The following is a 24,819-nucleotide window of genomic DNA, read 5'->3' as shown; positions in this document are numbered from 1 at the left end:
CATTAATTACATTTCAGTGGCTGAGATAGAATGGCCATGGCCAATGCAAATTAAGTAAATGAGTTTATTTAGGCTTATGGCTCCCAGGGGTTAGAGTCTATGGTGTTGGGGAAGCATGGCAGCAAGCAGCAGGCTTGCTGGAGCAGCAGTCATGGTAGCAAATGGAAATGGCTTGAGGATTTAAACCCTCAAAACCCAGTACCAGAAATACACTTAAGGCTATACTTCCTAATCATCCCCCAAATAGCGCCACCAACTGGGAACTATGTGTTCAAATATCTGAGCCTCCTGGGGACATTCTCACCCAGATCATCACAGGAGAGAACAAGGGATAGTTGTCTGCTGTGTCTGCCTTTTTTTTTTTCCTTTCCTTTCTTAAACATCATGATCTCTAGCACAAAGGAAGGTCTTAAGAGGTTCCACCAGTATCAAGCTTTAAAGTCTATATATTAATCCCAAATTTTCCAGATTATATAACTTGAAAAGCTTTACTTCTTAATTTTACTGCTTCTGCATGTCCAAACATCGTTCCCCAACCCCTACCATAAAGAGATAATCAGGCCTACCTCTCTCTAGGTTGAGAGAGCAGCGAGGAACACATCATATCCTGAACATCGTCTCTTCATTATTTTATTTGATCATCGGAGAAAACTTAATCCAGTGTCCATTTTTATCTTAATATATTCATGGCCCCTTTCCAAGAATGTCAGGTACCTTGGAAGTAGCCTGGCATTTAGCCAAAGACATGAATGACTAATTCAGAGTTGCATCTTAAAGGCAGAGGTAGGAGTTGGGTTTCCAACCACAGCTATGTGAAGCATCACACTTAGACCACACTGGTTCCCCGTGTGCATCTGACTCATCTGCTTTTTGTAGGACTTGGTATTTATTTTTGTCTTCTGTGTTGCTTCAAGTCAGACAAAGCTTTGATATTAACTCTTACTGCAGTCTTCTGGTGAGAGCTGGCTGTGACCTGGGAGTGGTGGTGTGCTCAGCACATCACTCTTCACATTCAGGTGTTCAAGGGCCATCGTGCTTGCTCATTCATTCATTCATTCATTCATTCCGTCTTCCCTCTCTCCCTCCTTCCTTTGTAGATTTATGGCACATTTATCAATTGTACTTTCACAGTTATGCAACAGATTATTGTTTAGAGTAATTTGGAAGTTGTCTTGTTTCCTTAGGTTGTCTTGGGCATTGCTTTCCCTTTGCTGAGTCAGGGGTCTATTTCCTTAACATAGTTATGTTTTGTGTTTGAGTTGATATATGATTGGTTTTGATATTTTGTCTTACTGCGATTTTATCTCAAAATATGAGGCTTGTTTTTTTTTTAATATGTTTTCATTTTGTGTATATGGGTTTAGTTTTATGTATCACATGCGTGTCTGGTGCCTGCAGAGGCCAGGAAGAGTCAGACCTCCAGGAACTGGAGTTAGAGGTGGTGTGAGCACCATGCTCTTACCTGCAGAGCTGTTTCTGCAGCCTCAGAACATAAAAGTCTTAGAAAACCTACTCTACGCTGAATGCTACCCCAAAATATTTTTCATTTAAATTGTCTACTATGACCAAAACTTTGAAAGCAGTAGGTCTATCGGAAATTATTAAACCATAGTAATGGAATTTTTAAAGATTATTCAATCATTGCCCAGAAACCTCATCATGAAAATGTTCATGTCATTTTACTTTTAATTACATTCAAACTAATTAAATTCTTCTTGAATGCTGTATTAAACTCTACCTCTTGATTTTAAGCAAGAGCCCAAGGAAAATAATAAAGATTGCCTTTGCCACTAGGGAGATTTTTCTGGTCTATAACTGCAAATTTTGTTGTTTCTATTATTGGTTTGCACTCTCTAAGGATTCTTTGGGGTAATACTTTCATTTTAAGCAACAACCAATGCCACACATCATAAACAAGCACCAGGTCCTCAAAGCTCTGTCTTGTGGGCTTCTTTTAGAAGGTAGTGTGTATTGTCTTCAACTTTGAAGGTACCCCTCTAAATCACACTGTTTATCATAATCTCTAAATTCCCCAAAGGGATCATACTGAAACTTCTTTTAGAGTTAAGTTCCTCTTATGAGTTGAATTTTCAAGGAGCAATTTTTTCCCACCATTTCCTTATTTTCTGTGGGAGATGACTAATGTTTGTCATTGATTGCTGTATGCCAGACAGTGAACTTACCTCATGGTACTCCGTGGTTCACTGCCTCCTTATCTAATCTGCTGCTCTGGTATTTTAGTGCTTTCAGCAAATCAGAAAACATTGTTTCCTATAACTCTAGAGAGATTTGGGCAATTTTCTATTAGAATATGTTTGAAATGATGGCGACAAAGGATAAAACAGAAGAGTGGTGAATGGAGATAAAAAAACAAATGAGTTCTAAGATTTCTCCCTCTTTTGAGATCTACCGGTAGGTTATGTGCCTCTGTCCACTGCAAACAGTGCTTGAGGAGGATCCAGCCATGCACACTGTCAGGCAGGGTCCCGCTGTACTTTGTAACTCCTTCAGGTAGGGAAGCTCTGGCTCCCACTGCCTGGCAGACAAACAGAGGAGGAAGGGAGGAGACACAAGAACACTGTTAATCTCTTTCACCCATTGTCCCTTTAAAACCAACCTTGATAAGTTTGTAAGCGCTTTCTCTATAGCAGAAAGCTGCAGACTCAGTGTTTAGGTCGCTCTAGCTTAAGGAGGTTGAGTAGATTATGGAGGGATAGCAGGGCTCATGGCTGCTTAACATGAAATATCGAGCGATCTAGAGGGAAACACAAGTGTGATGGTATTACTGCTGCAAATCATTGTGGGAGATGCTCGCAAGCTTCACGGTAAGGCTGCACCTTCCGTGGGCGCTCATTTACAGAGCCGCTTCCTCAGGATAGAGCGTCAGCAACACATGTCTAATAGGTACATTCATTTTAATATGCTCATTCATTGAATAGTCCTGATTAATTAGTACATGTCACCATCTGGTACTTAGTGAGACTATTCATTTTTTAAATGTTGAAATTGCAGGGAATGGTGCACACCAATTAAAATCCTTTTAACTGGATTGTGTTGGTATAAAGTATACGTGTAGGAGGACTTCATTGGAATTCAGCATGCATCTCAGGGTACATGCATCAGCCTGAAGTCAATTAGAACAAAGAAAGTCAAGAGAGGGGAAAATGAAGGAAGCGCTGTCCGTTTTGTAAATGTGTCTGCTCCTGTGCTAGGCATTGCTTGTTTCTCCTCTCGCTTCTCCTGGTGTCCTCCCACAGTTCTGTCTGGGGGATCCTGTCTCTCACTCTCCATTTTTACCTTCCTTTTGTGGATGGGGTTCCTCACATCCTCATCTCCTCCCTAACCCATTCACTCATTAAGACATGAGAATGAGTGGATACCTTTATGTCACCACAGTAAATGTCCACCACCCCACCCCTCTCTGCCTTTGGGGAGATGAGCATCAGTTACCAATGGTTTTTGGCTAACTTTTGTGAGTTTGAAATCTTTAATATTAAACCATTTTAATTAGATAATCACTTAGTTTTGCTGTGACCTGGTTTTTATGCAAAATACAATTTGGAGTGCTTTTCCTCCTATTTTTAAAAGTTGTTCTAATTGAGTTTATTTTATAATCTAATAAATGTAAATAATAAAACCATTTGTATGAAAATGTTTCCAAAACATATTCACACTTTTGTGGCTTTGTTTCTTGTTAAACATAGCATACTAAACATAATTTAACATTTTTTGCTGCCCGCTGTAATTAGTGTCAATATCCAACACAATGCTATTCTAGAATATGGTAATGCCATTAAGGTATATAGGGCTGTTTGCCCTGTACTGGAATGCTTTGAGGTTTTCAAGCTTGCTTTTTCATGTTTTATCTCCCCATCTGCTGCTGGGAGTCCCTTGTTGCTATATGAATGTTTCTGTCTTCAGTAAAACTAGATAGCTCCACACCACTCATTTATCTATTCAAGAAGCAGAACAGTGCCATAATAGACTGAGAAATGTATTACCTTCAAATACATAAAATTAATAAGGGAAGGAAATATACAAATAGCTGTGCGTGGCATGTGATAGGGACGCGGGGAAGGATCTGTTCACTTTAGGAGTAAGATGAGCACCATCACGGGGGAGTTCACTTTGACTTGGTCTGTAGAATTTTGAGCAAGTGTTACAGGAGTGAACCTGTAGGAAAGGATGTTTTTAAAAGATGAAAGATAGTAACAGGAACATGCATTACCTTTTATTCTCTGGAGTTCAAGTGTATTATATAGACAGCTGAGAACTCTTTGTGATTTTATGGAGAAATAAGATACAAAACTGGCTTTTTTTAAAAAGGGGAAACAGCAACATGTCATCTCAGTATTCCATTCGAAAAGCAAATCTAGGACCCACATTTGGTTTGCAGGTGGTGGGTCAAAAGGAGAAGGTAGATTAGAAAACTAAAATTCTGCCATTGAAATAAGACTTGGCTATTGCATGAGATGGACCATTCAGAGTTGACCCAGCCTGAGAGTTTCCAGTGTTGTGAAACGGCCAAGGACTGAGTGTATTGTGGAGGAAAGCTAGTCAGTTGTCTGTGAAGAGAGGTCTACAGGTAACTAGAAGCTGTTGTCTAGTGTTTCAGAAGACAGGAGCAAGAAGTGTAGATTCTGGGACTCTTGCATCCTTAAATATTTGCGAATGGACAAAACCATGGGAAAAATCATTAGAGTTCCTCCCTTTCTTTTTTATTTCAATATCAGAAATGAAACCTGGGGCATTACACATTTAGTCTAGGTAATCAACTTACGTCTGACCCAGAAGGGCAAGTAGCAAGATTTTGGCTTTTTTTTTTTTTTTTTTTTTTTTTTTTTTTTTTTGAGTGGCAAAGGTTGTTATATCTTCATTTTCTGATTTTTTTCATAATATAAAGAATTAAGTTTCTCTTCATTTAAAAAGAAAGTTAGGTCCATAAAGCATAAAATTGTTTGAGTAACTTGGATTGACTTACATAGGTAGTTAGACGTATCTTTGAGTCTTCATTATCTGTGCATTGTAAGTGTTCTTGTGGTGATGGGATGTTAAAATAGGCACAGAAGAGATACAAAGCGCTCTGCTCAGCATAAGAGCTATGAGCCTAGCACTTCTTCAGGACTGGCAGACACCCACCTGGCATGCTGGAACCTCAGCAGCATTGCCCTCCTAGGGCAGGCACGAAGACCACCAGTATGAGAGTTCAGACCAGCAAGCACACTTTGGGGAAGGTGGTGTGGCTGTTCTCCTGTCCAGCTGTCTCCTTTTCTATTAATATCCAGCATGTCCTAGAAGTCCAGGCTGTGGCTGTTTTTCTTGAGGACAGCCCTAGCAGGCCTGTGGGCATGTGTTCACAGCCATCTGGAGTCCTCTGGTAACAGTTCCTGTCTTTCCTGTCCATCTCTGACCCTATAACTGCTGTTCCTCAGCACCAGTTTTGATTTTCTGCTTTTGCTCTATGGTGGAATAAAGCTAACTAGAGGGTTGTCACTATTTCTCTTACGTTGTCTCCCCATCCACTTCAGCCACCTGTGCATTTCATATCACTCCTACTGTATTTTTTACTCAAGGTTAAAGGTTCAGGTATTTTCAATCGCTTGCCTGGCTTTAGGATATGTGTGCTCTCTCTATTCAGAGCACCAGTTCCGTTTTGTTGTGTAGTTTTGCTTTGCCTTTTCCGCCGTTCACTACGGTTTAAGTGTTCACTTAAAGGAGTGTGAGCTTGATTATCCCCTAAGTGTTAGAATTATAGGGATATAGCACCAGGCCCAGTGTGGTCATCTTATGCCAGCTTCCTATCTTTCCTTTCTCAAGGCCTATTTTATTTCTGTTCATGTGTTTATACCTGTATAAGCATACGCAATGTCAGGTATAGGTGTCCCTGCAAGCCAGCTGAAGCTAGAAGTAGTCGTGCACTGTCCTACATGGGTGCTGAGGATAGATCTTGGGTCCTTTGGGAGCAGCGAGTTCTCTTAATCTCTGAGCCATCTCTCCAACCCCTTTCTAACATACTGGAAATCCAACATTGTAAAGCACAGTAAATATGGCTTATATCATGATGTCATTTCCATCTTCACTTGGAAATCCTGAATCATTTACATAAGAATTGAGCCTGTTTGTCCCTTCATTATTTTTTATATTAATAGTGTGGTTGGTGCCAGCTCAGACTATAAACACAAATGTACACGCAGACTAGAAATAGTGCTTATTAGTTATAAGTGGCCATTTTGTAATAACAGCTCAGCATATGTTTATGTTAATGTATTTGCATGAGGGTATGTGTAGTGTAAGTGTGGATACGCTCATGTGTATATGAAGGCGAGTGTGCTCCTTGGTGTGTGTATAGATGCCAGAAATTGACTGCAGGTGTGACCCTCTCTTGTTTGCCATCGTGTGTGTGTGTGTGTGTGTGTGTGTGTGTGTGTGTGTGTGTGTATGCTTTTGAGTTAAGTTCTCTCACGGTGCTTGTTGTTTCAGCTAGGCTGCCTAGCCAGCAAGCTCCAACCATCAGCCTGTTCAGTCAGTGCTGAGGTCACATGCACATGCTGCTAGCTCTGCCTTATATGTGGGTGCTGGAGATCTGAGCCCAGGCCCACATGCTCACACAACAAGCACTTAACCCTCTGAGCCATCCCTCGCATCCCTCTATTAACTTATCTTAGACAGAGACTTTAGATCAATACTGACCTATTTTGAGAACGCACAGACCCTTGAAAACTACACCCTGGATCACAGTTTAGGAAATACTCTTTCAGTATAATTTTAATTAAAACTTGTTACATTGCAGTATTTTCTTGAAGCAATCAATCTATACTTCTCAAAGTAGTGTGTAATTCAGACGTTGATTAATTTGCCATTTTCTTCTTTAAAGGTTTAAATTATAAATGTTTTACAGAATAGATTGTTTACTTTGCTGTAGCTGAAGAAGGAAAATTTTAGTGTAGTTGAAAATATAATATCACTTACCAAAGTACAGGTTACACTAGATAATGAAGTCTCCAGAAATGGTTGCATTGCTAAAATCGTACAAGTCCGGTTTCTCTTCGTAGAATAATGAATTTTTTTCTTCCCAGTTTCCCTTTCCCTCTGCTTCTTAGCTCCTTCATCCCTCTTCTCCTCGTTTCTTTTCTTTGATGTACACAACGTGTCTTCTCTGTCGTCCATGCCTGAGCTGAACTGTACCATTCGTACATACACGTGGTGCATTCACTCATGCTGGCTCTGGCCTTCACAGGCTCTGTGTGGCCTTGGACAAATCCCAGTTTCTTCATTCTAAAAGCAGGCGCAATGGTATCATATATGTCCCAGGGTTTTTTGAAAATTGTGAGTCTTCATGGGCAAAGTGACCCTGTGTCTAGGACTTAGTAGAATTTGTTCAGTCTGCTCTCTTACTTCAGGGTCTAGTTTTTTTCTCAGCAGTCCATTGATGCAAATAAGAAGAGGACATAGCACAGTTCTGTCTTCGCAAGACTTGTATTTTATAGTATGATGCGATATAATAATAGTGGTATTTAGGAAATCAGAAGGAAACGTCATCACACAGGTAACCCCTGAACAGAATTGTGAACAGCTAAAAGTGAATGGGCTGCTTCTGTCATGTAATAGAGCTTTAAGATATGCAAATTAAGCATGCTTTGCTTTGCTTTGCTCTGTTCTTGAGTTAATAGAACATCATATCTTAAGAGTTTGCCTATTCTTGTAGCCAGGAAAGTGATAATATTATTATCATCGTAGCCATCATCATCATGCTGTCTCCAGAAGAGCGTTCTCATAGAGTTTCTATTTGTGATCCACAGTGAAGCTGTCTTTCATCTCCTGCAGGCCTCTTCCTGCAGCTTTGCTTCCACTTCCTCTCTACCCTTTTAGTCATGTACTGAAGGTCTTGGCATGTCAGGTCAGCATTTTTCACTGTGGAAAAAGGAAAAGTTGGGAACAATGACGTGGGATATTTGTCACATTTTCCTTTGCTTTTCTAAATATATATATATAAGTGAATCACATATTCCATTACAAATCCTAATGAAAACCTTGCTTTATAAATGTGACGTTGGAATCATAGAGACTGGCTACTGTGGGATGCCATGTGGCCCAGCTCCTCCAAGTGTGTCCTTAAAAGCCTGTGGACAGCAGTGAGGATTCTTGGCTCTGCTACTGTGGAAATGAGGCAGATTTTATGGGGAGAGCTAATGGCCTTCAGGAGTCGAAGTATTGGGGGAGGACCTTGGCAGTCTATTCCCATACTCCTTTATGATGATCGGGCTTTCCTTTGGTTACCTTTAAGGAATACTGTGTGAGGAGTTTAATAGACCCCCTACCCAGTCCCTCTTTAAGAACAGGAACTGCATCCCTCTTAGCAAGCACAGATGCTGACAGTGTAATCCAAGATTGAAATCCAGGGTGAATTGGTTGTTTTGTGTCAAATCTACTTGAAACAGTTGGGCAAGAAGCAAACTAATTATAGCCATTGTTGAGCAGCAGAGAGCAAAGAGCAGCAGTAGGTTCTCAGAAGGCCTTCATGACTCAAGGTGAAATCAGCTACTCTAGAATAACTCTATCTATAGCTCCAGGGATTTCATCCTGGAAGTTATGAAATAGAATTTTAGATCATGGGGTAAGTCCTGGCTAGCTTCTGGAGGCAGCTTCAGCCATTAAAATTTTCCATCAACCATTTCATCTGTAGGATTTGCTTTAGGGTTCGAAGAATGTGGTTTGGTTTGAGCCTGCGCTGGTCTCATGTGCTGGTCTCTGTAAGTTCAAATGTGTATCAGTCCTGCTGTGTCTGGACACTGTTTCCTTTGAGTCATCCCAGCGATGACAGGAAGTGGACGCAAGTCTCACCCCTAATTAAGATGCTATTTGCAGTTGATACTTGCTAGGAAAGGGAAATCAGTTTTCTCCAGCAGAGTGTTTTGGGGTGTATCAACCACACTCCAAGGAGGTCAGTGTAAAACAGGCTCCATGGGACTTGGAGTTTTTAAGGGGGTGCTATTTGGAGTTTGTTTTGTCTTATTAGTTTTTTGTGTTTTATTTGATTTTCATTTTTGTTTTGTTTTTGGAAAGGGGGAGTGAGAGAAAATATCAGGTTGGGTAGGTAGGGGGCTGGGGTGAATTTGGAGAAAGGGAAAACATGATCAAAATTATGAAAATGTTTAAATAAAAGATTATAAAGAATATATAAGCAAATGAGCTTTAAAAAAAAACAAACATTACACTTTGATACTCCTTATCAGACCTGCTCTGGCAAATATGTAGAGCGTGTCAGAGCAGATCGCTGTGTCTCCGTATGAACAGGCTTCAGGAGACACTTTTTTTTCTTAATGTCTCAACATTGAGTTCGGTGACTCAAGTTTCCTGTTTGGACAGTGCTGTCGATGAGAGGGCACGAGAGGGGAACGCTGTAGGTATTATCAATTGCCCTTAAGTGATTCTGCAAAGGCAGGAAAGCCAGAAGACCCGGCTTCGGATAGACCTGCATATGGTATAGCTTCCTTCTCTAAGGGCCTGCATTAAGTTAAAATAGTTTTGACAGCATCTTTAACTGAACATCTTTGTCTCCAAACATAATTAGTGTTTAAAGCGGAAGGCGTCAAAGTCCAGGTTTTGTGGCTTAGACAGCAGCTCCATCTGGTGCTTACTGGAGGTGTGTGCTCCTTTCATCTCCGGGTTCCAAGGCAGTGTAGATACAGATGTGCACAGGCCTTTCAAAGGAACAGCCACACTAAGACTGGCTTCTAGCGATGACGTGAGTTAACTGGTCTTGATGAACCAGTTTTGGCAGTTTTGTTAATGTGATAGTTGCTAATCAATTCAACAACCATCATTTGGTTTAACTAACATACTCAGAATTGGAAATAATTTTTCATATTTATTAATCTTGGGGAAAAATAAAACACGGTACTACTTACAAAGAAAACCTGTAGTACCTTCCGAGGAATAGGTCAGCTTGGTTAACAAGCTATTAGGCAGGATGTCTTCCTCTTTTCTGTTCAGTGTCATATGATGCTTAGTATACAGGATATGGTTTTTAAAAAAGAAAACTTGCTGACTCGAAGGAAATGCCTCAAGTTGCTAATAGAAATTAATTCTGAATAATAGGTTTACACAATTTTTCTGTGTTCATTGTATTTCATGTTTGCATTGGAGTTTTTTATTTCTTCAGGAAGACTATACTACAAAAAAGGGGCAAGGCTAACAAAAGTAAATTAGCAATTTTAAACATATGCTAGGGCCAGCAAATGGCTAAGTAGGTAAATTTGCTTATGCTAAGCCTAACAACTTGATTCACTCACTGGAACCTGCATGGGTGGGAAGAAAAACTGACTTCTGCAGGTTATCCTCTGACCTCTGCAGGCATAAACACATACATCAAATAAATACATTTTGTAGACAAAACATACATAGTATATAGCCCTAGTCTCAGTTCTGGTCTCACATTTACTGTAAATGTAGGAGAATTACTTTCTTTTCTGGTCTTCAGAACTCCTGGTTCATCAAACAACAGAAACAAAATGAGAGCTTCATCAGTTTTAACATTCTCAGATTTGAATTGTGCTCTCTTTCCCTGCCTTTTCTGCCTCTCTTATTCTTCTCTGTCTTCCCCCCCCCCCACTATCACCATACAACATTATCTACTTTCTCCTATATTAAAATCAAGAAGTCCTTTCTGAATCTAACTCTTCCTACCCAAATCTTTTCCAAAGAGTCATCTGCCAGTGTCCTGCCGCTTTGCTGTCCAGCCCACCAGTCTGAATTCCATCCTCACTGCTATACCAGAACACAGAGAGGCCAGCCTACGCTTGTTCTGCCAAGTGTACTAGGACACATAGGCCCTCATTTCCAGTACCTCTGAGCAGCATAGGAAATAGCTGTCTGCTCTTCTGGCGTCCGCCTCATTGTTTCCTTGAATGTAGCTTTTATTTGCCTTTTTTTCTGAGAGAAAGGGGTAGTTATGCCTTCTCCCTGGTTCACCCCCAGCATGTTCTCTACCATTCCCCATGCTCTTCCTAGCCTAGAAAATACCCCCAAGCACATAAGAGGCACACAGTTCTCTCCTGTGTTCTAGATTGGTGAAAATCAACAGCCTACTCTGTTGTATGTGGGCTCACAGAGCATGCTCTGATCATCTTCTCTGCAGAAGTTATGCCATCTCCAGCATTTCTATCTTGGTAAATATCCTTGCACATTGTTGGAATAAACTCCACCTCAGCACCTCTTAACTCTCTCCAAAGTCCAGTCATTCTTTGAGCTAAGTTTCTGTGCCTTCCCTGATACGATGCCACACCCTAGGGCAGATTCTCATTAGATCTTAGCATGCCTGTAGCAGCCCTTGAAACATTTTCTTGTCTTTTATTCTTCCTTCCAAGGTCTATTTTCTGTCCAGCTCAAACTGTCTTTTGTAGCTCAGGTTTATTGAAGTTTCATTTGCATATAATAAAATTCATCCTTTTTAGTGTTCAAGTTTTATGAGTTTTGACAAATATGTGCAGTTGTGTATGATTGTCTCCAGTTTTTGTCTGTAAATCTCTGTATACTGGTTTTGGTATAAGTAGACATTTTTATTGTTTCTAGTAAATATTGAAGAATGAGATTGTTAGGTATCAAAGCAAATTTATGTTTAACTTTATAAGAAGCTGCCAAACTGTTTTCCAAATTAACTGAACCATCCAAGTCCTCACAAATGTGCCACATTCTCAACTTCTCAAACATACGCTCATTGATTGTCCCAGGAAGTTCACACTGTGGGTCTCACTTGCTTTTCTATATGCCAAGCAGCATTTAGTGTCACATAGCTATAAGGTATATATGCATATGTGTGTGTGTGTGTGTGTGTGTGTATATGAACACAGTCTGTGGTAGTATATCTACTAAAATCCATCATTTGTTTTGCATTCACACTCCCAAAGCCCTTCTGTTTTGAAAGTGTTTTTACTTTAGGTAAAAACCCGTTTTTCGTGTGTGTGTCCATGCGTATACTGAAGCCAGAGCATTGTGTGTGCTAGACAACCATACTATCACGAGTTACATCCCCAGCTCAACATGTTTTATTTTGATGGGGTCCCAAGTAATCAGTTGGACTTTTTTCATATTTTAGGCATTAAATCCCCACACTTTTGTCTGTCGTAAGGTTAGGAGTACTGTAGCTCTATTCTGAGTCTTGAACCCAGGAGGTTTGGTCCTGCCAACACAAGTCATTGTCATTCTATGTAGAAGCATAGGGCTGTTATGGCACTCTAGAAGGTCTGCAGTGCTGAGAGGTGAGTGGCACAGAACTTTAAAGGACAGTGCATTTAATCATCCCAGTACTAGTAGGAACATAGACAGATGCCATGAGCTTGCTGACCAACCAGCCTAGCCAAATTGGTGAGCTCAGGACCCCATCTCAAAATACAAGGCAGAGAAGAGCTGAGAAAGACATCCAGTGTCATCCTCTGGCCTCAACATGCATATGTGCACACACTCAACACAAATGCTTACATACACATACACACAGGAAGGGAGGGAGGCCCCTGTCTTTGGAAACAGAAGGGACCTTCTGTAATCCAAGAAGAGATGAGTACCCAATTGGAGAGTACAGCAAGAGTTGATTGTCAAGAAGAAGATGAGGTGCTAAGAGGCATAGATCTAGTCTTACAGCTTCTAATACCGTGTTTAAAATTCAGATTTGTTATTCTTCCCTAGCATCTGACTTAGGTAAGACCTAGAGTGTCCCCGTGTGGTTTTTATTCACCTGGCAGTATTCTCCAGTGTGCACACTGGCATTAGGAAGTGCTGCATTAGGTAAGGCTGGCCAAGAATACCTGGTTCCATGCTAATTAGTAAGAAGGCGATGGAGTCACATCTGTCAATGTAGTAGAGCAGTGGCTCAGCTGAGATTAACATGCAAGTGTAACAAGTCGGGGGCTGGACCTAAAGAAACTGCATTTCTAACAAATTCCAGGTGAGGCTAGTGTGTTTCTCTGAGAACCACACCTGAAGTAGCAGCAATAACAAACAAACAAGATGGTGTAGAATGGGACGAGACTCAGCCTCACTTATCCCAGTTATCTGGACAAGAGATGGCAAGCATCTGAACTGCTAGCAGTGCCTGGCGATGGCAAGAGTAGGGTCCAGTGAGATGTAAGAAGACAAAATTGGAAAAACTGACTTAGAGAAACGAGGGATTGATTTTTAGCGCACTGGATCCAAAGAGTCTGCTAAGCAGCTAACATATTAAGGGCGAATGGAAGAAGAATGCACAGGGACTGAGATATGTCAAGCAAAGATTGACTGACACTCACAGATCAATATCAAAGGCAAACCCAGGGGGTGGAGAGTGGAGCTCAGTGTATCTGAGGCACCGGATTCCCTCCCAGCACTCCCACCCCTGACTCCATACCACACACTTGTGTACGCCCAGCTCACACATGTGCACTCGAGCACACACATACACACACAGGCCTTCCCGGGAGAGGAGGTCACACAGTTATTTCCATGGACACATCAAGCTGGAAATTACATAGACACGAATATGAGTAAGTTTCCAAGATGCCGGTTAACTATAGAAAAGTTATTTCCACCCCACCCCTCACCCCCGAATTGTTTTTTTTTTTTTTCTCAATCCTTTGAAGAAAAAATTTAGACGTTAAAGCTAGTTTTTTTGCGTATCATTCATAGTGGTAAATCTCATATACCTTTCGCATTCAGATTTTTTTCTCTTTTTCCTCCCCACAGATTGATTGTACTTAGAGGAGCTGCTATGACAACATAAGGAGGTGAAAACTCACAGATGCAAATGCAAGTCTTGCTATGCACTGAAGGAAAAGCATTGTCTGCGAAGTTCTATTTTTAAAAATGTCTGCTTGTAACACCTTTACTGAACACGTTTGGAAACCTGGCGAATGCAAGAATTGCTTTAAACCTAAAAGCTTGCACCAGCTTCCTCCAGACTCTGAGAAGACGCCCATCACCCACGGCAGTGTGAAAACTAATGCCAATCACAGTAACAACCACCGAGTCAGGAGCACGGGCAACTTCCGGCCCCCTGTGGCTAAAAAGCCCACCATCGCAGTGAAGCCCACTATGATGGTGGCAGATGGGCAAAGCGTGTGTGGCGAGCTAAGCATCCAGGAACACTGTGAGAACAAGCCTGTCATCCTGGGGTGGAACCAAAACAAGACGTCCCTGAGCCAGAAACCACTTAACAACAATTCTGAAGGTGATACTGAAGGCTTTGGCAGTGATCCTCAGCAGTGTGCCAATAATGACAGTGCACAGAAGATATCCAGTAACAACAACGGGCTAACTGAAGTGCTAAAGGAGATAGCTGGCCTGGAGGCCACCCCTCCGGTCAGAGAAAATGAAACAAACTCCAGAGAAACATTCTTGGGAAGAATAAATGATTGCTACAAACGATCGTTGGAAAGAAAGATCCCACCCAGTTGCATGACTGGGAGCATGAAGGACTCTCAGGGCAAACACGTCATCCTGAGCGGGAGCACCGAGGTCATCAGTAACGAAGGGGGCAGGTTCTGCTACCCTGAGTTCTCCAGTGGTGAGGAGAGTGAGGAAGATGTGCTTTTCAGTAACATGGAGGAGGAGCATGAGAGCTGGGACGAGAGCGATGAAGAGCTGTTGGCCATGGAGATTCGCATGAGAGGGCAGCCTCGCTTTGCTAACTTCAGGGCAAACACCCTGTCTCCTGTTCGATTCTTTGTGAGCAAAAAGTGGAATACTATCCCCTTACGGAATAAGTCTCTGCAGAGAATCTGTGCTGTGGACTATGACGACAGCTATGATGAAATCCTGAATGGTTATGAGGAAAATTCTGGGGTCTCCTATGGTCAAGGAAGCATTCAGAGCACAATATCGTCTGACTGCACATCACCAGATTCCTCCTTCACAGAAGAGTCGCGCTCTGAAACAGCCAGCAGTTTATCCCAGAAGATCTGTAATGGGGGGATATCTCCTGGTAACCCAGGAAATTCTAAGGACATGGCAGAAACTGAGTCTAATTTTGAAAGTCCTCCTGGTAACAATGAGGAGAAGGACGAATCACTGACTTCCAAAAGCTCGGTGAAAGTGCCAGAAACACACAAAGCTGTCCTTGCTCTCCGTTTACAGGAGAAGGATGGCAAGATTGCAGTACATACTGAGAAGCCAGAGAGCAAAGCTTCTACAGATATCGCTGGCCAGGCAGTCACCATAAGCCTTGTCCCAGTAGAAGAACAGACAAAGCCCTACCGTGTGGTAAATCTGGAACAGCCGCTGTGTAAGCCATATACTGTTGTGGATGTGTCGGCAGCCATGGCCAGCGAGCACCTGGGGCGACCCAAGATAAAAGGTTCATCTTCTACTCCAAACTCTCCAGTTACATCACCTGCATTGACACCAGGACAAATAAATGCCCATCTCAAAAAATCCAGTGCAATCCGATACCAGGAAGTGTGGACTTCCAGCACCAGTCCACGACAAAAGATCCCTAAAATAGAATTAAGTACTGGGGGACCTGGGCCAAATGTCCCTCCAAGAAAAAACTGCCATAAGTCGGCACCCACTTCACCCACGGCTACAAACATCTCCTCTAAAACCATCCCTGTTAAGTCACCTAATTTGTCTGAAATAAAATTTAATAGTTACAACAATGCCGGGATGCCACCTTTTCCCATTATCATCCATGATGAGCCATCCTATGCCCGGAGTTCCAAAAATGCCATTAAAGTCCCCATTGTTATTAATCCAAATGCGTATGACAATCTCGCCATCTACAAAAGCTTTCTGGGAACAAGTGGAGAACTCTCCGTGAAGGAAAAAACCACAAGCGTAATAAGCCATACTTACGAAGAAATAGAAACTGAAAGCAAAGTGTCTGATAGCACTCCCAGCAAGCCCACAGACTGTCCCCAAGCTAAAGGGTTTTCCAACAGCACAGAGCGGAAAAGAGGCTCAGTAGCGCAGAAGGTGCAGGAGTTTAACAATTGTCTCAACAGAGGTCAGTCTTCTCCACAAAGAAGCTACAGTTCCACCCACAACTCCCCAGCAAAAATCCAGAGACCCACTCAAGAGCCTGCGGGCAAAACGGAAGGGGCACAAGGGTCTCAGGTGCCAGGCAGCAGCAGCAACAGCACTAGGGAGAAAGCAAGCGCCGTCCTATGTCAGATTGTGGCATCTATCCAACCCCCCCAGACTCCTCCAGAAGCACCTCAATCTAGCCCTAAGGCTTGCAGTGTGGAAGAGCTCTATGCCGTTCCCCCAGATGCAGATACTACAAAAAGTATTCCTAAAAACCCACCAGTCAGACCCAAATCTCTTTTTACATCTCAGTCTAATGGGGAAGGTGAGGCCCATCAGACCACAGAAAGCCCTACTACCAAAATTCAGAAAGATCCATCCACGAAGCCAGTGACTTCTCCTCCCTCCAAATTAGGGACAAGTGCCCAGAGTGAGCCACCGCCTCCCTTTCCCCCACCACGGTCTACTTCTTCCCCTTACCATGCAAGTAACCTGTTGCAGAAGCATTTTACCAATTGGACGAAGCCAACCAGTCCTACCCGATCAACAGAAGCTGAATCAATTTTGCACTCTGAAGGCAGCAGGCGAGCCGCTGATGCAAAACCTAAACGCTGGATATCATTTAAAAGCTTCTTCCGCCGCCGCAAAACAGATGAGGAAGAAGAGAAGGAGAAAGAGCGAGAGAAAGGGAAGCTGGTGGGCCTGGACGGGACAGTCATCCACATGCTGCCACCCCCTCCAGTCCAGCGCCATCACTGGTTCACAGAGGCCAAAGGAGAGGCCAGCGAGAAGCCTGCTATAGTCTTCATGTACAGGTGTGACCCTGACCAAGGCCACCTCAGTGTGGACCAAAGCAAGGCTGGGGCAGAGAAAGGAAGAGCAGAGGAGGTGTTACTGCGGAACTTGGAAGAGAAGAAAAGTAGCTATCTTCCATCACAGATTCCTGACAAAGCTTGCAGGTATGTAAACCAAACCAGCGGAATGCAGAAAAATACTTTAAATACATTTTCAAGTGCTAAGCTTTCTTTTATATCTTCTAAGATTGCACAACAGCCATTTCCGTTTGTAGGAAGCGCTTCATGGTCATTATCCATCTTGAAGATTAGAATATTATTAAAGTGATCTCATTGCACTGAACGAGGCTTATGGCCCTGAATCCCTAGCTAAAGTAGTGCATCACATTCTAGTAAATGCAGGGGGCTTTAACATAGAAAAGCAAATTCATAGCACTGTAATATCGATGTATAATATGTTCTGGATGCTGAGATGGAATAAGGAAGAAGCAAACTGAATGCTCTTTCCCTCATGCACATGAAATGAAACTTCAAGAAATTCTTTATGGTTTTTACCAAGTTGTTATTCTCACATGTATTACTTTATCTTGAGTCATTATTTAGGTTTTTTTTTTTTTTATTGGTGCCTCTTTTCAAATGTTGTAGAGAAAGAATGGAGCAGAGAGTTAAGTAGTTTATGGATTTTTTTAACACGTAGGTGAAATAAGAAATAAGAAAAGTTGGTTATTGATACTGAGATCAAGGGTTACAATCCTCACTTCACCCAGACAGCTGTAAGCTCTCTAGGCAATAGTCTTCTTAAATACTTCAGTTACTATTTTTTGATCACATACTCTCTTCATGGTACATCCAAATATTTTTCTGAAATCCTACTAAAGCCTTATAAATTGACTGCATTCATCAGATGAGGAACTGAGAATTGGAGAAGAATTGACCAGAATCTTAAGTTAGTCTTTATTAGAGCTGTGATCCACATCTTGATTTGTCTCACTCGAAAACGTTTTTTCTTCCTGAAATGCTACATCGCTAATGAATAGGAGGTCCAACAAAGGACTAGAAGAGTAGCCCAGCAGTAGTAGGGTGCTTGCTTAGCATGTGTAAAGATCTGGCTTCAGTCCCAGAACTGTACACACACACACATACACACATATACATATATATATTATGCTTTTATATATGTGTGTGTGTATATATATGCATATATATATATATATATATATATATATATATATATATGTGTGTAGGGACCCTGTTTTTCCTTCCTATTACTATAATAAACGAAGTTAATTAACTGTCAGTTAAACAAGTATCCAAAGTTTGTAACAAAAGAGATTTCTTTTTAATCCTTATTCACTTTAGTCTTGAACAAGTGTCCCCAGTACTTGATTCTTCTGAGTCATCTTCCTGCTGGCATACAGTAAACTTTCTCCACCCAGCTTGGCCTCCTCTCTGGCAAAGATAACAACTTCTGATTGAGAGGACAGACTTTTCTATAAAAAATAAGTAAGTGAAAAATGAACATTTAATTTCTTCAATTTTCCTAGCAAAATGCCAGGAAGTTTTCTTCATGTTCCTTACTAAAATGATCTTACCTCCACATAAATGTCAAAATGCTAGCAAGTCTCAATTTTCCTGAAACTCACTTACTAACAAAGCAACTGAGGTAAAGGCAGTGCGTTCCAGAGAACAGCCTTCTCGTCGGTTGAATCTTGGGCTCCCTTTTACATCCTTGGCAATAGACGGTCATGCTCCAGCAGTAATACAATGCCAGACTTTGGACTCCTGTTTCATTTAGGAAGGAAGCCACTTACATAGCACATAGCTTGCATTACCTGGGAAGGAATGGCATATAGCTCTTATAGATCACTAAATGACTTTTCTCCTGTTCAAGTATGGCTGTAGTAGATGTATCCAGACCCTGGAGAACAGCCAAATAATGGCTTAGCTTTTTTTTTTTGTGACTCTTTCCTGTGGCTATACTATACTGTATGTGGACGTGAGGCAGCCCAAGCCCTGAGCATGGCGGACCCCTTTCTGTTGAATTTTTAATTTTTTTTATATAACTGTCCATGAATCCAAATAACACAGTTAATGTGCTTCACCGATACTAAGATTTGGCTGTTTCACAGTTGTCCAGAGGAATGTTAAAACACACTGTCAGGTTCTACTCCAAGAGTTAGTTTGTTTGTCTGTTTGTCTGTTTGTCTGTTTCTTTCTTTCTTTTAATTTAATTTAATTTAGTTTAAATTTTTTGGTTTTTGTTTATTTTTCGAGACAGGGTTTCTTGGTGTAGCCCTGGCTGTCCCTGGACTCAGAGATCTCCTTCCCTCTGCTTCCCTAGTGCTGGGGTTAAAGGCGTGCACCACCATCCCACCACCACCACCACCCAGCAGTCCCCAGGGTTTCTAATTCACTTGGTATGAGGTATATCCTGACTTTGCACATCCAACAGGCTGAAGTTGTTGAGCCACGCTTTAGAATCATTAGTCTTAACACTGTTCTAAAGATACATAAATAAAGCTATGATTGGGATACTGAGCAGTTCTTAGAGGCACATTTAAATTTTCCCATTTTAGAATGTCCCAGAGTAGGTAGAAAAAAGAAGCATTCAATAGGTTATTTTTAGCCTCATGGAAAGTTTAAAGCATGAATATGTATATTGAAAACTATACTCCATTTGCTTTTTAAATAATTACCTCATTTACTTGGATTGTCATTGATATTTACTTGAAGCAACTTTGAGAGGGAAAACATTACAATCAAATGTCAACATTTGTGTTTCTGGTTTGATGGCAGTGTGATCATTCAATTACCATCTCGTGCCTGGGAACACACAGCTGAAAGAAATGAAAATACGGTTTTTCTATAAGTAAATGAAGATGCCAAATCTAAACTGTCTGTAAAGAATGAAGAATGAAAAATGCCCTTCTGATGGCTATCCTGCAGGGCCTGAAAGATGAGAGCCTGGTAGAGCCTTGTGCTTGGTATTAACGATTTCTAACATTTATTTGACTTTCCAAAGACATAAATTGAATGTGTGCCATTAGCCTTAGAAAAAATAGGGGAAAGACGTTGCTGCAATAATGAACTTGGGTTTGACTTTAGCTTTGACTCTCTGGTCCTTCAGTATATAGGGCTATAGTGATACTTATCGCATAGAATTAATTTGAACATTTTATGGGAAGACATAAAATAGGCTGTCCAGGGTCTGGCATATTAGATGTTTAAACGTGTTAGTAGCCCCTCTATCCTCAATGTGGTAAGTGCTCCGTGCACAAAATGATAAAGTAGACCAGAACACCTAGTGATTAAATCAGCTGAAATCCACTTCTCTGAAATGAAATTGGAACCAGATCTTAAAAGACAAATAAGGCTGAGTATGGCAGCATATATCTGTAATTCTATCAGAAAGGACACTGGGGCAGCAGGATTGTGAGTTCAAGGCCAGCCTGGACAACCCTCCCCCATGCACACTTATCAGCTAGGTTTTTGTTGTTGATGTCGTTGTTGTTGTTTTTAATTATATTTTATTTTTATTTATTTTTTACAATCCATATTCCATTCCCCACCCCCACCCCCATCCATCATCCGTCTGCTCCACATCCCATGCCTCCTCCCCACCTCCCTGTCTCCGTGTGGACACTCCCACCCCCTACCCTACCTGACCTCTAAACTCCTTGGGGCCTCCAATCTTTTGAGGGTTAGGTGCATCATCTCAGACCCAGAAGTCTGAGATGTGTGTTGGGGGCCTCATATCAGCTGGTGTATGCTGTCTGTTTGGTGGTCCAGTGTTTGAGAAATCTTGGGGGTCCAGATTAATTGAGACTGCTGGTCCTCCTACAGGATCTCCCTTCTCCTCAGCTTCTTTCAGCCTTCCCTAATTCAACAACAGGGGAGAGCTGCTTCTGTCCATTGGTTGGGTGCAAATATCTGCATCTGACTCTTTCAGCTGCTTGTTGGGTCTTTCAGAGGGCAGTCATGCTAGGTCCCTTTTTATTAGCACTCCATAGCCTTAGTAATAGTGTCAGGCCTTGGGACCTCTCCTTGAGCTGGATCCCACTTTGGGCCTGTCGCTGGACCTGCTTTTCCTCAGGCTTCTCTTCATTTCCATCCCTGTAATTCTACCAGACAGGAACAATTATGGGTCAGAGATGTGACTGTGGGGTGGCAGCCCCATCTCTCATTTGATGCCCTGTCTTTCTGCTAGAGGTGGACTCTATAAGTTCCCTCTCCCCACTGTTGGGCATTTCATCTAAGGTCCCTCCCTTTGAGTCCTGGGAGTCTCTCACCTCCCAGGTCTCTGGTGCATTCTGGAGGGTCCCCCTAACCTCCTATTTCCTGAGGTTGCCTGTTTCCATTCTTTCTGCTGACCCTCAGGGCTTAACAACATTGAAGGCAAAAGGAAGAGGAAAACAAATGGAAGCAGGATGTGTAGCTAGAAAGGATAGTGAATAGGAAATGCTAACAAGTGGAACTCAAAAAGGAGAAGAGACACTCCCCAGAAGTTAGTGCAGTGGGGAAGGGGAGACGTTATCATAAACTGGGCGGTGAGGAGGGAAGATGTTTGTTAGGGGTACAGGCTTCAGGAAGGATGAGTTATGGTGGTCCATTCTTCTGCATGATGACAATACTTAATACAGTTAGTATTTCAAATGTTCTAAAAGAACATATTTTAAGCCTTATCACAAAAAGTTATATTCATCTGTAGTCACCAACCCCTCCCACATATACACTATTGCTGATGCCAAAAGTGCTTGCTGACAGGAGCCTGGTGTGGCTGTTCTCTGAGAGGTTCTATCAGCACCTGACCAATACAGGTGCAGATACTCATAGCCAACCACAGAACTGAACCCGAAGATGGCAATGGAAGAGCTAGGGGAAGGACTGAAGGAGCTGAAGGGGATTGCAACCCCGTAAGAACAATATCAACTAACTGGGCCACCCAGAACTCCCAGGGACTTATCTGACATCAATCAGTAGGAGGTAGGGAGGCTTGATGTCCCAGCGTAGGGGGATGCTAGAGGGATGAGGTGGGAGTGAATGAATGGGTGGAGGAGCACCCTCATAGAGGGGAGAGGGAAGGGTAACTGGGGAGGGGGATAACATTTGAAATGTAAACAAATAAAGTTAGTAATAAAAAAATGGAGCCCCTTTGAAGGGAGTCCCTGAGGGACATGGCTTTAAAAAGAATCTTGGGACTCCAGTCTCAGTTTCTCTGTTTCTTTTTTTGTTTGTTTTGTTTTGTTTTGTTTTGTTTTGTTTTGTTTTGTTTTTTGTTTTTCTGAGACAGNGTTTCTCTGTGTAGCCCTGGCTGTCCTGGAACTCACTCTGTAGACCAGGCTGGCCTCGAACACAGAAATCCGCCTGCCTCTGCCTCCCGAGTGCTGGGATTAAAGGCGTGCGCCACCACGCCCGGCAGTTTCTCTGTTTCTTATCCTGGATCCCTCTCCCTGTCTTTCCCCTTTCTCTGCTCATCCTCCCTGCCTTCCTTCATCTCTTCCTGTCTCTCCCCTGTCTTCCCCCTGTCTCCACTCACCCCATCCCTATCCATTTCTCTCATAAGCAGCTTTCTCTACATACACCCTCAATGACACTACCTAGGCACAGGCCAAAAGGCAGTGCTCCAAGTTACCGTGGACTGAAATTGTAAGCCATGATAAATCTTTTCTCCTCATAAGTTGATCATCTCAGATTACTTTGTCACAGGATGAAAAACTAACCAACACAGATGCTGATATTTTCTTTTCCCTCTGTTGACCTTTGTACTGACAGTGCAGAAGCATCTGGATAAGAGTAATTGCCATGCAGCCCGAACAAGGCCACGGCATCAAGTGGTACTAGGAATTTAAAAGGGGGAAAAATCAGTTTTGCTTAAGACTAAATAGTAAATTTGTATTAAATCTTAACCCTTGATCACTTATCTTTTGGTTTTAATTGTGTGCTAAAGTGAAAGTACACGTGTGCATTTCAGAGGCATGCCAAAGATCCTAAGGGGAAAATGGGTTGTGCTGGACAGCTTCAGTTAGGAACTTTAGCACCTTCTTTCACAGACCATGGAAAGGACAACTGGCAAGCCACTTTCAAGGAGACCAACTACGTTTGTGATAAAACTCAAGCTTTCAGACACTACAGCACTGACCTTGACAGCTTCCTAATCCTTAAACCATTTGCTAGATGAGATTGGTGGAGGCACTAACAAGAGGTCAATTGTTGGTTGGTTTATTAATATCCTATGGTGGGATCTATATTTGAAGGATAATTCCAAATGACTGCCCCTGTAACATTATAAAATTATGCAAATGGATTTTGACATAACTGAGAACAGGAAGTTCTTTGGTAGACCCTCACACTGCAACTAACATTTATGAAATGCCATTTGGCACTCTAATTCGGTGCCAGCAAATGGCTGGAGTTCTCTCAAAGGTTATTAATGTATACCCACTCTCCACCTATAAACTAGATGAGACTGAGTCCCTGTATGTCTCCACAGATTAAATACAGAAGCAAACAGGGCAATCTGCCTGTCAGCTAGTAAGCTGGACACCAGAACAGCTTTGCATTAGAAGACAAAACTTTCTCGTCAGTGGTGCTAGTAGTGGTAGTAACCAGATCTTGATTCAGCGCTATATCCTTACACATCTTTCCCCTCAAGCCGGTGGAACCAAGAGGAAATAACGAGATGAGTAGCCTGGACTGTGACTAGTCGGGAATCTCTGCTCTGCTCCTTTTAGAACGCTGTCTGCCCACTCTTCCTGAACTCAGCATTCATAACATAGGGAATAATGTGGTGGAGGAAATGCAAGCTCTGGAGCTGACAAAGATCTGGCTTCTCACTTTACCACTGGCTTGATTTCACTTCTTTTGAGCTAAGGTTTTCTTTTGTATTCAACGGGGAAAAGATGATGCTATACAGACAAAATAGATACCACTAAAGCACCTAGTTGGATAGATATAACAGTAAGAGTTGACCTATTTCCCCATTACACTTAAGTAACCAGAACTCTGAGCATCCCTGCAGCCTGTTTTGAGGAGTCATATATACCTTTCTGAAAGAGATTTCCTCCGTGAGCACCGTCCTCCTGCTCATTTAGTCTTGTTCATAGGCCTCCAGATACTCAGCCTTTTTTCCTATCTAAGGCCTTCATATATATTGTTTACTTAGAATTGAAAGTACAGGATTACTTTTTAATGAAAACCATCTTTAAAAGGGTCATTTTATTTTTGAAAGACCTTTTTAGAGTACAGAAATGTTAACTATATACAAAAGTAAATACACACAGGCAGGCAGGCAGGCAGGCAGATTCAGATATTTACCACTGAGGGGACTCTAGCCAGTTCACAAGCATGGCTCTGACAGGTTTTGCCTTTCTCCCTTGCTAAAAAGCATTAGATGACATTCCTACAGCTAGCCACAACGTCTGTTCCTCTTCCTCCTCCTGAAGCTGACTACCAAGCTATCAAGGTATTGAAGTCCAGCAATGAAAGCCCCTTTGGCTCACCTAATTAACCTGCCCAATTAAAATTAAACACCTCATCCTAACACAAGGACTTCCCTTGTACCTTTATCTTTTTGAGCCTAGCCTGTAACAGCTGAGCCATCTCTCTAGCCCCTCTTATACCTTTCTAAGCTGCCATTTGCCTCCGGGCCATGTCTGTCCCCTCTCTATCCAGAGGCAGTCCTGTGTCCCACTCCAGGACAAACGCCCCAACCCCTCTCCCTTGTTCCCTTCCCCTTCTTCCTCAACCTTTGTCTCCTGTCATCTCTTCCCTGTTCTTTGTACCTCTGTGCTGAGAACTTGATCTTTGAGGTCCTGAGCTGATAAGGTTCCCTACAACCACAAAGCCACACTTTCCATTTTCTAGGTATAGTATAGTTTATATTCCTAGCACTCAGGAAGTCTGAGTCAAGGCTGAATCGTGAACCTAAGCTAGCCTGGGCTATATAGTGAGACTTAGAGAGAGAGAGAGAGAGAGAGAGAGAGAGAGAGAGAGAGAGAGAGAAGAAAGAAAGAAAGAAGAAAGAAAGGAAGGAAGG

The 24,819-nt window shown here is 42.1% G+C and overlaps 1 protein-coding gene across 2 annotated transcripts in view; it reads left to right on the top strand.

Moving 5' to 3' along the window:
- Peak1 (pseudopodium enriched atypical kinase 1) overlaps positions 1–24,819 on the top strand; it is a 215,836-nt gene that overhangs the window by 144,691 nt on the left and 46,326 nt on the right. For both annotated transcript variants that reach the window (XM_021173067.2, XM_029482036.1), the window contains one exon: positions 13,714–16,949. In XM_021173067.2, the coding sequence (XP_021028726.1) occupies positions 13,834–16,949 (3,116 nt within the window). In that variant the 5' untranslated portion in view covers positions 13,714–13,833. The remainder of the gene's footprint in view (positions 1–13,713; positions 16,950–24,819) is intronic.

Source organism: Mus caroli, chromosome 9, assembly GCF_900094665.2.
Source record: "Mus caroli chromosome 9, CAROLI_EIJ_v1.1, whole genome shotgun sequence".
NCBI lineage: Eukaryota > Metazoa > Chordata > Mammalia > Rodentia > Muridae > Mus > Mus caroli.
Note: the sequence above shows the minus strand (reverse complement) of the source record. Positions and strands in the feature narration are given on the sequence as shown.